This window comes from Rhincodon typus, chromosome 31, assembly GCF_021869965.1.
Source record: "Rhincodon typus isolate 14 chromosome 31, sRhiTyp1.1, whole genome shotgun sequence".
In the NCBI taxonomy this organism is placed as follows: Eukaryota; Metazoa; Chordata; class Chondrichthyes; order Orectolobiformes; family Rhincodontidae; genus Rhincodon; species Rhincodon typus.
In genome coordinates, this window is record NC_063362.1 from 33,034,746 (window position 1) to 33,050,455 (window position 15,710).

At 44.6% G+C, this 15,710-nt stretch overlaps 1 protein-coding gene across 1 annotated transcript in view; it reads right to left on the minus strand.

Annotated features, from left to right (window-relative positions):
- LOC109921208 (endothelin-converting enzyme 1-like) overlaps nt 1–15,710 on the minus strand; it is a 126,062-nt gene that overhangs the window by 64,844 nt on the left and 45,508 nt on the right. The window contains exon 4 of the mRNA XM_048614906.1: nt 1,097–1,221. Coding sequence (XP_048470863.1) covers nt 1,097–1,221 — 125 coding nt within the window. The remainder of the gene's footprint in view (nt 1–1,096; nt 1,222–15,710) is intronic.

Sequence of the window (15,710 nt, forward strand, 5' to 3'; positions counted from 1 at the left end):
AATCCTGATTGGAGAAGTTCACACCTGGATCTGCAGGAAAAATGGACAGTTGGGAGGCAGTATTAACTGATAACACCTTCCATGATGCCTCACTAGACAGGCGCCCTTTTTGGTCTTGAAGGGCTTATGAACGTAAGAATGAAAAACAAGGCCATTCAGGCCCTCAAGAATGCTGCACCATTTGATAAGGTCATGACTGATATGACTGTGGCCTTAACTCCACTTTCTGGCCCAGCTCAACAACGTTTGATCCCCTCTCTTCAAGAATCTATGAGGCTCTGCCTTGAACATATTCAATAACGTCACCGCTCTCTTTATCATAAGGAATCCCTCTAGACTAAGGAGGAATTCTCTATGAATAGAAATGGGGGCGCTTGTTAACTTCCTCCTCTTGAAGTCCTTGTGCATAACTCCAGTTATATCAGCTAGCTCACCAAAGAATGAAGGTCAATCCTTAAACCTGACAGTGCTTTGGAATGATGTACATGTGCTGCGGAGATCTCCGATGAATCACAGCACAGCCGAGGTAACACCACAGGGGAGGATGAGTTGGCAAACACTCAAAGCAATCATTACTCCAAACCCAAGTGACTGAATGAGCATAAATCTGTGTGGCTCCTTACACAGGGCTGAAAGAAGCCATCATATCTTGGTTTAACATTGAGTCATAGTACCTTCGCTGAAAATGAAGAGCTGGCAAAACAATCATGTAAAAAGGTTAGGTTGTATAAGGGCTTAAAGGACCCTGGAGCAAACCTAGCAATGATGACATGGAGCTGCACATCCCTGGTATAAATACCACAGTGTGGGTGGTGTTAGAACACACTAGACTTGGATGGTTGATATGAATGCCTGAAGAAGATACATTAGTTCTTTCCTAATGTTACTATAAAGTCAGATGCTGGTACAGCTATGCTTATTGTGGACAGCGGTCTTTACAATTCATTTTTAATAAACAGGAATACTTTGGAATTTTAGGTTGAAGACAGTTCTTGAATTTGCCTATGCCTTAACCAGTCTGTGTCGAACCCAAACTCAGTGAGTGTCGAACCATGTGATACAAACTGCTGGCAGTGATGGGTTTCTCCTTCCTTACCTTGTTAATGATGTCAAGAAGGGGTTGTCCCTGTAACTCCTCGATTTTCTGCATGTTCATGCAGGCCTGGAAATAATGCTGGGCTTTACGTTCAGCTTCACTGGTAGTGGTCAACGTGGTGTTTTCTAGTGAGAAGACAGAACCTTTGTTTGAAAAAGAACTGCAACTCCATTTTCGAATTGTTGAATAAATGCAATGCAAAACTCGATACTTTGCGGCGAATTAAAAAGATTGGCTAATGCATGTTTCATAAACATAAAACATCCCCTGTGATGGTGGGGGCATGTTGCCTCATGAGGAGAGGTTGGACAGGCTCATTGGAGTTTAGAGGACGCTGAGGCATTCGTATTGAGACACAATGACCCAGCAGATGCTGAAAGGATGTGCCCTATTCTGGGAGAGGCTAGAATTAGGGGGCACAGTTTGAAAATATAGGCCTGCCTATTTACAATGGAGCTGAGGGACATGAGTATTTGAAATTCTCTTCCCCAGACAGCAGTGGAGGTGCGGGTCATGGAATACTTTTACAGCAGTGGTAAATACACTCTTGATAAACAACAGGTGTAAGATTATCAGGAGGATGTGGGATAATCCAATTAGCCATGTTTTTTTTATGGAAAATAGAATCTCTACAGAGTGAAAACAGGCCATTCGGCCCAACGAGTCCACACTGCCCCTCTGAACAGCATCCCACCCAGACCCATCCCCCTATCCTTTTCCTGTAACTTGCATTTCCCATGTATAATCCACCTAATTTACACACCACTGGGCACTATGGGGCAATTTAATTTGGCCAATCACCTAATCTGCACATCTTTGGACTGTGGGGGGAAACCAGAGCACCCAGAGAAAACCCACACAGACACAGGGAGAATGTGCAAACTCCTTGTTGAAAGGCAGAACACACTCAAAAGGCTGAATGGCCTACTCCTGGTGAAACATAAAAACTGGAATAGGTCCTTCAGCCTACACTGTCCTTTCAATTGGATCACCACTGATCTGCACCTCAACTCCATTTCCCTGCCACTGCCCCATCTCCTTGTATTCTTTACCCAACAAAAATCTTAGTCTTGAACATTTCCATTAACCGAACAACCTTTTGAGGGAAGCAAGTTCCAGATTTCCACGACAGCACGGTGGCTCAGTGGTTAGCACTGCTGCCTCACAGCACCAGGGACCTTGGTTTGATTCCACCCTCGGGCGACTGTCTGTGTGGAGTTTGCACATTCTAATCGTGTCTGTGTGGGTTTCCTCCGGGTGCTCCGGTTTCCTCCCACAGTCCAAAGATGGCCATGTTAAATTGCCCATAATATCCTGGGATGTCCAGGCAAGGTGGATTACCCATGGGAAATGCAGGGTTACAGGGAAGGGTGGGTCTGGGTGGGATGCTCTCTGGAAGGTCGGTGTAAACTTAATGGGCTGAATGGCCTGCTTCCACCCTGTAGGAATTTTATGATTTCCAGTGTGACAAAACATCCTTCCAGATTTCACTTAAAAAGGGAATAGCTCTAAATTTGAGATGATGCCATTTGATGTGAATCCTATTGCATTGGTAAAGGAGCAGTGTGGTTCTTCCTCTGTCCTGCCCAAGCTACTGCATCATTTATCCTGTTGTAGCTTCTCAGAGCTTCCTGCGCATAAACTGACTGCTGTATTTTCACATTAGAATAGTGACTGTCCTTTAAAAACATGTCATTGGGACAGCCTTGGAACTTCTTAATATTGTGAAAATCTCTGTAGAAACTCTAATATCCTTAAATTCTAATTCCTCTCCTGAAACATTTAGTTAGTTCTTTTCTGTCTGCTTACAAATCTGAGGTGATGGATCAGTTACTCCAACATAAATCCTAATAAGTGTTTATATAAGTAATTCTACATGAAACAAAATGATCTTCATCTTGATTATTCTCTAAACAAAAAGAACTAAAAAACTGTGGATGCTGGAAATCAGAAACAAAATCTGCTGGGAAAACTCAGCAGGCCTGGCGGCATCTGTGGAGAGGGAAACAGAGTTACCGTTTTGGATCCAGTGACCCTTCTTCAGTTCAGAATTGGACTCGAAAAGTTGACTCTCCACAGATGCTGCCAGACCTACTGCATCTCTCCAGCAATTTATATTTTTGTTTCAGGTTTCCAGCATCCACATTCTCTCGGCTTACTGGCTGCATCTTTAAACCTGTCCAAGGGCAACAAAGGAAGGTCTATGCAAACACCATCACATTCAGTTCGCCTTAGGCCAGGCAAAATACTGACTGCTCTGGTCCAAGGCTGTGGGAGGGATTCCGCAAAGTAGGAATCCTACACTGCCAGACATACTTCACTGGTGCCTGTGCCATGCCCCTCAGATCCAGAAATCCCTCTCTTATCCTCTGTCTCTTTCCTTTGGCATGTTCCTTTAAACGGAGCTGAATTCCAATTGCTCCTTCCATCACTTGGTTTTTCTTGATCTCACTCCCATTAAGCACCTTGGGATGTTCTTATTTTTGCCAATTACAGCTATCTGTGAGGCTCTGCTAGTTATAGGTGGCAGGGTTGTAAATCCAGCTGTTAGCTGGTGCAGTACAGTGCCGTGGGAGTTGGGGACCAATTAACATCTTATTTAAGGCCGTGCTCGTATTTGTTACTTAACCACTCAAACTGTGAAGATGCTTTCACCAAGCGATTAATGAGGAAAGATTTTGAAGCAAATGACTAGCCACATGCTAACTCTGCTCATACACATTGCCTAAAGGAAAGGAAACATCAATTTCTGTGGTTTCAGTGTACATGCTCATACTTGGGAAAACCTGGAGACGAAGTTTAATGTTTTACAGCATAACTTTGAATCTACTGCAGAGCTTTAGACCATTTTGGCTAACTAGGCTACACCAGTTCTTTTCTTAATTTAAAATTTAAGATTTAGATGGGATATAGTTTTGGATCTTTTGTTGCGTGTACTCAAGTAAGAAGTACAGGAGTACAGTGAAAAGTGTATAATGTCATCACACTTACAGTGCCATCTTAGGTACCAAGTGGCAAAATAAACCAAGTTAAAGATGTTAAGCATTACCATCATTGAATAAATAGAAAAATAAGGTAATAGTTACAGTTAGTTCACACAATGTGTGTGTTGCTGGCTAGAGTGGCATTTATTTCCAAACCCTAATAACTCCCCATATACATGGCACCTAAATACCTGGTCACCCAGCTAACAAACTCTAGCTTGTCCTACTTCAGCTGCTGCCAGTAACTCCACGGTCTTGACCTCAGTTTCATTCCCCTCCCAGGCTGTGCACTCAGGATGTAGCAGCTGATGTGTAAATGCCTTGGGTGACTGTGTGGAGTTTGCACATTCTCCCATGTCTGTGTGGGTTTCCTCTGGGTGCTCCGGTTTCCTCCCACAGTCCAAAGATGTACAGGTTAGGTGGATTGGCCATGCTAAATTGCCCATAATGTTCAGCGGTGTGTAGATTAGGTGGATTAGCCTTGGGAAATGCATGGTTACACAGATAAATTAAGGGAGTGGGACGGCATGTGATGCTCTTCGGAGGTTCGATATAGACCTAATGGGCTGAATGGCCTCTTTCTGCACTGTAGGGATTCTATGATTCTAAACATAGTACTCACATTGATCTGAAGTGAGGTTACTCCAACTCATTAACAACCCCAAAACTGTTTACCCCTTTCTACACAGGCAAAAATCGCAGATACCGAAAACCTGAAACTGAAACATAAAGCACCAGGAATGCCAAGCAACATCTGTGGTGAGAGAAGCAGGGTTAATGTTTCAGTTCAGAAAGCTGTCTTCAGGCTGTGGAGCTGAAAAACAAACTCCTTTAGATTCTGATAGACCTGTCGAGCAGCATTTTCTTTCCATTTCTTCGTCTGCAACATCACAAGCTCTACTCTGATTTCGCCACCTCCCCAGTCGCCACACCATTTACTGCTGAAACCTCCCCAACCTGCCTTTTAATCCCATGTCTCTAACTGTCTCCCGGACTCCAACCTGTTCCACAAATTGAACTAAAAAGATGTGTGGGAATGAAGTGGAAAGTTGGAGTTGACAGAAGGGACATGAAAAAAAACTGACAAGTAACCCTGGCTCCAACTGGCCCAGTTTGACACAGTTTGAGAAAGGTTAATGGCTTAGAATTCCCTCAAAGCTGAATGAACTGTGCAACAATAGTAAAAGGCTGAAGACCGGTGGCAAATCTTGGAGAGAGTCAGATATAAATGACACTGCTTCTTAATGCCATGTCCAACGTTTGACAATCTGCTGTGTACCAATTCTGCAAATTCTCTCAAAACTCTGTCACTTATTGACAATAACCCTTCCCCCCCGGACCCCAAACTGAGCAAAAATACAGCACGTGATCTCATTGAAATATTAAGGATTTTTAAGAGCCTTGTCTGGGTAAATGCTGAGAGGGCGTTTTCCCCTCACAGGAGAGTCTAGGACCAGAGGTAAGTCTCAGAATAAAGGAGTGCCAATATAAGACTGAGATGAGGGGGAGTTTCTTCTGTCAGAGGGTTGAAAGGCTTTGGAACTCCTTGCCACAGAGAGCTGTGAGGGCAGAATCATGGTGTATGTTTAAGGTTGAGATACATAGATTCTTGATCAGTCGGGAAATCAAGGGTTACGGGGAAAGTGGATCAGGCTCAGTAAACCCTGACCTCTCCCCCGGCTCCAATTCCTACCTCTTCATTATTGTAGGAGCAACAAGAGACATTTGAAATCAAAATGTCTGAGCATGCTGAAGACAGTGATTGATTGCATTCTAGATCATAAAATCCCTACAGTGTGGAAGCAGGCCATTTGGCCCATCGAGTCCACACCGACCCTCCAAAGAGCATCCCACCCAGACACACCCCCTACCCTATCCCTGCACTTCCTTCCCTGGACACTATGGGCAATTTAACATGGCCAATCTACCTAACCTGCACATCTTTGGATTGTGGGAGGAAACCAGAGCACCCAGAGGAAACCCACACAGACACGCGGAGAATGTGCAAACTCCACGCAGACAGTCGCCCGAGATATGGAATCGAACCCAGGTCCCTGGCGCTGTGAGGCAGCTGTGCTACCCACTGTGCCACTGTGCCTAGATATTATAGACATTGAGGGAAACAGGGGAGCAGTGCAGGAAAATGGTGTTGAGACAGCAGATCAGCTGATCAATGGCGGAGTAGGCTTGAGAGCTCAAAGAGCCTCCTATTTCTTATGTTCCTTTGTAAACAAAACAGCAGAGGGGTTTGTGGAAGAGGATGACCATTTTCGGAACATTCACAACTTGTCAGTGAGAAATGCCATAAAGCCCAAGCAAAAAAAATACACATTGGAAAGCAGAGAAAGAGGACAGTCCAGTCCCAAAGTGAATAGGCGGTAGCCTTCAGTTGGAAATACAATATGGTGTATTGTATATAGCGCACTGGATTACATAAATGTGTCACAAAGGAGCGTTCCTTCCCTTTTTAACTTAAGTTAAAATGCGCATACATACATTTTCACTTGAGGTTAATGCCCCTTTAAGTCTAGAGCGTTGAAAATGGAAGGTTTCAAAGCACAGGCAAGGAAGACACCATGCTGATAATTCGCCTTTCAGCCATGAAAAGGTAGTTTTTAAAAAGTGATTGGGAAGCTAAGTCCGTGAAAGAGTACTGTCTCCTGTGAACTGCTGTTATGTCTCCATGGTGACGAGATGACAGGGGCAAGGCTTTTTCAATGGGAAAGGGAGCCTCACAAATGGGAAAAGGCAGTTTCGAAAGAGGAGTCACTGAATCACAGAAAAGGGACAAATGGATATTTAGACTGAACCTCATCCCCACTGCTGACACATCCCCTTCAAAAGGTAAAGCTCTCTTCAAAGCAGAGGTTAAGCACTGCAGGGTACCTGCAATAAAAAGATCTTGCTTTGACATGTGCCATTTAATTCTTGGAACTAACATCTTTTTACCCTAGATTTTCTCTCCTCTTCTTCTACTTCTTCCACAGCCCCCAGGACCCAGAGGCCCTTTTCCTCCCATAGACCATAAGAAATAGGAACAGGAGTAGGCCACTCGGCCCCTTGAGCCTGCTTCACCTTTCAATATGATTGTGGCTGATGTGACATTCCTCACATCCATTTTCCTGCCCTTTCCTGTAACTCCTGATTCCCCGGCTGGTCAAATATCTATTTGTCTCAGACTTAAATATACACAAGGGTTGTCCCCACAGCCCTCTGTGGCAAGGAGTTCCAAACATATAACCCTCTGAGAGAAGAAATTCCACCACATCTCAGTCTTAAATTGGCACTCCTTATTCTAAGACATCTCCTCTGGTCCTAGGCTCTCCCATGAGGGGAACATTCTCTCAGCATTTACCCTGTCAAGGCCCTTATGAATCTTATATTTTTCAATGAAATTACCTCTCATTTTTCTAAACTCCAGTGAGTAGAGTCCCAACCCGCTTAGCCTTTGCTCATAAGATGATTCCTCCATACCAGGGAGCATCCCAGGGAACCTTTTCTGAACTACCTCCAAAGAAACAATCTTTCCTTAAATCCAGGAACCAAAACTGCTCACAGTACTCCAGATGTGGTCTCACCAGCACCTTGTACAGTTGCAGTAAGCCTTCCCTACTCTTATACTCCAACTCCCTTTAAACAATGGCCAACATTCCATTAGTGTTCCTGATTACATTAGCCTGTTGACCCTGTGTGCTAGCTGTCTGTGTTTCATGCACGTATACTCCCAAGTCTCTTTGTGTTACAGCTTTCTGCAGTTTTTCTCCACTTAAATTTTACTCTTTTGTTCTCCCTTCCACAATTAACAACTAAACATTTTCTCTCATTGTACTCTATTTGCCAGCTTCTTGTCTATCAAAAACCTTAACCTATGAATTGCAACTTGCGCTTCCACCCACTTTAGTGTTGTCTGCAAATTTGGCTATAGTATATTCACTTCTATCGTCCAAGTCATTAATATATATTGTAAACAGTTGCAGTCCCAGCACTGATGCCCATGGAGCCCTACTGGTCAGGCGTTGCCAACCTGAAAAAGAATCCCTTATCCAGTCCCCCTCCACTGATACCCTCATCCGCTTAGCCGAACTCGTCCTCACACTCAACAACTTCTCTTTCAATTCCTCCCACTTCCTACAAAGGGGGTAGCCATGGGCACCCGCACGGGCCCAAGCTACGCCTGCCTCTTTGTAGGTTACGTGGAACAATCCCTCTTCCGTACCTACACTGGCCCTAAACTCCACCTCTTCCTCCGTTACATTGATGACTGTATCGGCGCCACCTCGTGCTCCCACGAGGAAATCGAGCAGTTCATCCACTTCACTAACACCTTCCACCCCAACCTTAAGTTTACCTGGACCATCTCTAACACCTCTCTCCCCTTCCTGGACCTCTCTGTCTCCATATCGGGCAACCACCTAGAAACCGATATTCATTTCAAGCCCACCGACTCCCACAGCTACCTAGAATACTCCTCCTCCCACCCACCTTCCTGCAAAAATGCTATCCCCTATTCCCAATTCCTTCGCCTCCGCCGCATCTGCTCCCAGGATGAGGCATTCCACTCCCGTACATCTCAGTTGTCCTCGTTTTTCAAGGACCGTAACTTCCCCTCCTCGGTGGTCGAGAACGCCCTCAACCGTGTCTCCCACATCTCCCGCACCTCATCCCTCACACCCCGTCCACGCAATAAAAACCAAAAAAGAATCCCCCTCGTCCTCACGTACCACCCCACCAACCTCCGGATCCAACGCATCATCCTCCGACACTTCCGCCATCTGCAATCCGACCCCACCACCAAAGACATCTTTCCCTCCCCACCTTTATCTGCTTTCCGGAGGGACAACTCTCTCCGTGACTCCCTTGTCCGCTCCACACTCCCCTCCAGCTCACCACACCCGGCACTTTTCCCTGCAACCGCAGGAAGTGCTACACCTGCCCCCATACCTCCTCCCTCACCCCCATCCCAGGCCCCAAGAAGACTTTCCACATCAAGCAGATGTTCACCTGCACATCTGCCAATGTGGTATACTGTACCCGGTGTGGCTTCCTCTACATCGGGGAAACCAAGCAGAGGCTCGGGGACCGCTTTGCAGAGCTCCTACACTCGGTTCGCAATAAACAACTGCACCTCCCAGTCGCGAACCATTTCAACTCCCCCTCCCATTCCTCAGACGACATGTCCATCCTGGGCCTCCTGCAGTGCCACAACGATGCCACCCGAAGGTTGCAGGAACAGCAACTCATATTCCACTTGGGAACCCTGCAGCCCAATGGTATCAATGTGGATTTCACAAGTTTCAAAATCTCCCCTCCCCCAACCGCATCCCAAAACCAGTCCAGCTCGTCCCTGCCTCCCTAACCTGTTCTTCCTCCCACCTATCCCCTCCTCCCACCTCAAGCTGCACCTCCATCTCCTACCGACCAACCTCATCCTGCCCCCTTGACCTGTCCGTCCTCCCTGGACTGACCTATCCCCTTCCTAACTCCCCACCTACACTCACCTTTACTGGCTCCATCCCCGCCTCTTCGACCTGTTTGTTTCCTCTCCACCTATCCTCTCCTCTATCCCTCTTCTATCCGCCTCCCACTCTCTCCCTATTTATTTCAGAATCCCCTTCCCCTCCCCCTTTTCTGATGAAAGGTCTAGGCCCGAAACGTCAGCCTCTCTGCTCCTATGATGCTGCTTGGCCTGCTGTGTTCATCCAGCCCTGCACCTTGTTGTCTCGGATTCTCCAGCATCTGCAGTTCCTATTATCCCTTATCCCCACTTGTTGTTTCCTGTCCATGAGCCAATTCTCTATCCAATTCACTACCTCCAACACTGTGGGCTCTTATATTAAGACTTAACTTTTTGTGAGATACCTTGTTGAGTGTCCTCTGGAGGTCCAAATACAACATGTCTACTGATTCCCCTCTCCCTACTCTGGTTGAGACACCTTCAAAAAACTCTAATAAGATTGTCAGGCACCATTTCCCTTTCATGAAGCCATGCTGACTCTGCTTGATTAGATTATAATTTTCAAAATGTGCTGCTATTACTTCCTTCATAATTGATTCCAACATTTTCCCAACAGCAGATGTTAGGCTAATCAGCCTATGGTTACCCACTTTTTGCTTCCCACCTTTTTGAACAGAGGTGTCACATTGGCAGTTTTCTAATCCTCCCATTACTTTTCTAGAATCCAAGGATTGTTGGAAAATTACAAGCAATGCATTTGGTAGCTCTATAGTTATTTATTTTAGGATCCTCGGATGTAAACCATCATACCTATCTGCCTTTAGCCCCATTAGCTTGTCTAATGCTACTTCTTTAGTGATGGTGATGATACTTAATTCCTCCCCCCATATTCTTTAGCGTTGAAGGGGTCTATCTTTATCTGTGGATCTTCATGGCGAGACCATACTATGCAATTTCACGTCCAAATGATGGATTCCAGTTTAGATTTGAGATGATTCCCCATTGTCATGGGGTAACTGTGTCTGATTTCCTACCTCAACATGACCTCCCAAGCCCGGTGACCTGACACTCCGTCCCTCCATTGCAGAGGAAATGCTCAGCTCAATATTCTACACGTCTCCAAAACCACATGGTTCTGGCCAAGCCTCCCCCATAGTAACAAGGCCGGATGTCCCCTTCCCTATAGTAACTAGACCTGACACACCCTCCCCCATAGTAACCGTCGCAGCAATTCCCCTCCCCCACAGTAACAGGGCCGGAACTCCTTCCCCCTAGTAACCAGACCTGACACATCACCCAATAACCCTCCTCCACAGTAATTAAAACACCCCGTCCCCACTATAATTAAACCAGCAATACCCCTTCCGCCACAGTAACTGGGACGGATCCTAGCTCCCCAATAACTATTGTGACAGTGACCCTCCCTCCTGCTAGTGATCAAGATTGACACCCGCTTTCACACAGTGTCCAGCCCTTGCATGTTCGGAACTTCAAACTAATATTCACATCTTACAAGTGACCAAAAAGACTTCCAAACGCTGACTGCCTGGGGTTACCCGAATTTTGTGCATTCAGACACTTCCCTATCTCAAGAGGAGAACAAAAGGAACATTCCAGACTGACGCTGAATCAATGCCTTTACCAGAACCTAACTGTAGAGAACATTACCGATTAATTAGACCTTCCAAAAGCAATGATATTGACAGTCTCAAACTCTCAAGGTGTGAAAGCCACAGCCAGATCTGTAATTGATCTAACCATCCACTTGATCTAGAAAAGGACATTGTAATGTCACATGATGAAGCAGCATTTAGTCTGTCTGTTTCTAAAATAGTAGCAGAGGTTGTTCTGAAGACAAAGTTCCATCAGAAAACCATTGAAACAGCTGAAAGTCAGTGAAACAGCCAAAGCAATACAATGAGATACCTTGAAATTAGAAATTCTCTCCCCAAAATGGGTTCAACTGAATCAACCCCCTGGAAATTTGACAACAAGCCTTACTGCATACTGAGAAACCGCTACTTCATAAGATCTTTAGTTTAATTAAAGCATTAACCAATCTAAGAAACTAAGGCCTGTCATGAAAAAGACTGAGTTAAGTTGCAATTGCATTGTTCTACCTTCATCTGTATTTAATGTTTGTGTGTCTGACTGTGTGAAAGAGACAAATGAGTGAGATGTAGCATCTTAGACTGGGCAAATGCGTCATAATAAATAACATTTTTGTTATTAAAGTGATAAAAAAAAAGCTTGCTGGTATAATTATTTAGTCTGGGCAATCACTCTTGAAGATAACCAATCACACATCCCTTACTTATATGTTCACCATGATAATACAGGGCGGCTCAGTGGTTAGCACTGCTGCCTCACAGCACCAGGGACGTGGGTTCAATTCCACCCTCGGGTGACTGTTTGTGTGGGTTTTGCACATTCTCCCCGTGTCTACGTGGGTTTCCTCTGGGTGCTCCGGTCTCCTCCCACAGTCCAAAGATGCGCAGGTTAGGCGGACTGGCCATGCTAACTTTCCCATAATGTTGAGGGGATGTGTGGGTTACCCATGGAAAATGCAGAGTTATGGGCGGGTGGTGGTGATGGTGGTGGTGGGGGATTCTGGATGGGATGCTCTTTGAAGAGTCGGTGTGGACCTGTTGGACCGAATGGTCTGTTTCCACACTGTAGGGATTCGATTCCATCCTAATAGAAAGGGGACACAGGACCTGTGTCTGTGTCTGTGATAAAGGAAAAATATTGATCAACACTCCATTAACTTAAACCTAAAACACAGTAGCATGGTTTTAGGAACAGAATTTTTCGAAATCCACTAACTCACAATTCTACACACAAAAATCCATAGCCTAAACAGATCTTCCACAGGCTAGAATAAATGCAGAATACTGTTAATGCTGAAATCAGAAACAAACACATAGAACCCTAGAGAAACTCAGCAGGTATGAAGTTCTGAAGAAGTGTCTCACCAGACTCAAAATCTGTTTTATCCACATAGATGCGATCAGATCTGCTGAGTGCCTCTAGCATTGCATAATAGTTTCTCCCACAGATTGGTGAGCTTATAGCTAATGCATTTCTATCATACATGCACAAATTTGGAATATTTTAATAAGGCAGCAGCAACCTTATTTACTGCATCTCAGATCTCAATCTCAAATTTAAATTCAACAGTTGACACAGGGTTCTTTATAACAGCATTCACTCCATAATTCTTCACCCACACTATAGTTCCTGAACACTCGCAGTCCTAAGCTACAGATTCCACATTAATTTGCATTAGCAAGGAAGTGCATTATCTCAAGTATTCAAAGGTTTCCTAGTTCCTAGTTTGCTGAATACTCTTTTGCTGATTGGTTCAGAACTGTTTTATCTCTTTGCAGCTTTCTACTCTAATCTGACTTCTTATGTAGCCTCTTTTCTCCCTCCACTCCCACTTCCCAGAAGATTGCCTCCTCTGTGGAAGTGGTAGATGGAACACTTTGCACTTGGCCCTGAGGTTTTGGAATCCCTTTAGCTCAACTCAGTTGCCCCTTTCTCTCCTCAAACAGCCTTGATACATCCCAGCAAAAAGTTTCCTGGTTTTGGCACCCCTGAGTAAAAAGGCTCCCATCTCACACAACTCTGAAGCTTACCCGCTCCATCCTTGGCACTGGCACCCTGGAGGATCACTCACTGACTGACCTCCTTTCCTTTCTCACTGCTCTCCCAATGGGCTGTTTCTGTGCTGTGTTTTCTCTTCCGCAATATGCCAGATAGAAGCAGCCTGCGATTAGAGGAGCAGCTTCTACTGATTCTATCTAATCTACTTATGGCACAAACAGAAATTGCAGGAGAAACGTGGCAGGAATGGCAGCATCTGTGGAGAGAAAGCAGAGTCAACATTTCGTCATTGGACCCGAAACGTTAACTCTGCTTTCTCTTCAACGATGCTGCCAGACCTGCTGAGTTTCTCCAGCAATTTCTGTTTGTGCTTCTGATTTCCAGCATCTGCACTTCTTCATTTTTATTGTATCTTCTCTGACTGGTTGGCCCTGTGTTTGAATGTTTTTGCGAGTTATGGAAATGGTGTCTGCCCACCAATCCCATGCATGTTGAGTGCTGAATGACACCTTCCTCCCTAGTGCAACCAGGACGGATAAACCAGTAACCCCCCACCCCAAGGCAACTCGGACAGCCCTGCATTGATGCTAATTAAATGAAAGTTGGTGCCCATCCTATTTTGTACCAAGCAGATGAGGGAGGAGAGAAGATGGGAGATGGGAACATTGACAGAGCAAATGAAGAGAAAAAGGTATTTCAAAACTTAGAATCTCATATTGAAGACAGAGATCCGAGGGCCTCAGTTCACTATTTGCAGTGATGATTTAAACAGCCCTGAGGAATAAATGGCTGAGCTGAGGTGGTGCACATTTGCAACATTGCTAAAGCCAAACTTCAGTGGGAATCAGGAAAACTAAATTGAAAGGAAAGGAAGTAAATTGGCCAGGTTTATTCTTAGACGACCCACACCATACACTGGATTCTTTTATTCTCATAATTTATTCTCAATTTTCTTCCCCAATATGCAAGACAAAAGGCGATTTGTGAAGAATGAATAATTTAAATCTCATTAGCATACAGAATATCAGATCTGGTGAATGGTATATTGTTTTCCAATTCAATCGCCCAGTGTCAATATTAAGTGCTTCCAGGTCACACATCAACCAACCAGCTGCCAAGTGACCTTTATTCAGCACTATTCCTCATCCTTGAACTTAGAAGCACCCATCGGAATCTCTCCCACACCTACACAGACACTTCCTGACCCTGCACTGCCAAATAGTGTCAATTTACAGCCTTGGCACAGATGGCAAAATGTCTTGTCGACACTCATCAATGAGGCTCACCTTGTTTAATGTGACCATTTCACACAAAGTAACTTTAGATACTTTTGTCTTCCTCATTTGTACTGTTTAATGTGCGTAGCACTATATGTGAGCAGTTGCATTGCTACGTTTTGTACAGAACAGTGCAGTGGGAATTCCAATTTTCTGATCCACAAACAGATTACACAAATCTCTTTCCAAGCTAAAACCAGTCACAATTTGGAAACTGAAGGACTGGATGGTGAACATTACACGACTGTCTGCAACATGCTCAATAACTAGGAATGTTAATACCCAGGGATGGGATGTCCATTGACTGTTTGCAAATCTCACTTCCACTGATATTGGTCATATATCCCGGGGTGGACAGATTGAATACACAGGACAGAACAAAAAAGTGTGAATCCTTACAATCATCGCTGTACACCGATGTTCCAACTTTGGGAAGGTGATGGTGTAGTGGTAATACCGCAGGACTGTTAATTCAGGTAATGTTGCAGGTACCCAGGTTTGAAACTCACCGCAGCAGATGGTGGAAGCGCACCAATATCTACAACCAACACTCAAGCTACAAATCTTCACTCAAACCCTGATGACACGCAATGGTCAAAGGAGTAGGAAGTGATACTGATCGGGCAGAGGTAACTGTCTAATTACAATACGTTTTAGCCCAGTATTGATATTTAAGTCTTAGACTCTTTCAATTGCGCAGTGAAGGACAGTGAATGCAGTTCACAACGTGTGCAGTGCTACGATTACAATGTTATCTAGATTCTTTCAACAGTTAAGGACCTAAGGATAAGGAATTTGAGAGTTCTACCTGCTTCAGGTTTTAGGCATGACAACATGCTGAAATCACCAAACTGAGTGGTGATGCCCTGTTAAATAAAACTATTTTATCAGCACAGAGGTTGTGTCAACCGAAATACTGTGACTGATGAGTAGGATGCTATGAAAAAAGCTCAAATGAAACTGGACACGGGCATGGAAAGTCAACTGGTTCTGGGAAATCAGTGGGTTTACAGTGTACACAATCAACAAGACCTAATTTGGCTATAATAAAACATTAAACAGGGTTTATTGGCATAAGGAAAAGAAAAAACAGTAACTATTTTAAAGTTCCATCGGTAGTTTGTTCATCTACCTTCTCGTGCTAAAAATCCTACTCAAGAATGCAGGAGTGAGGGGCAATGAGTACATTAAACCTAGAGAAGAGATCACTGATAAATATAAAACAATACACAGACACAGCCAAGATAACAAGGTGTAGAGCTGGATGAACACAGCAGGCCAAGCAGCAT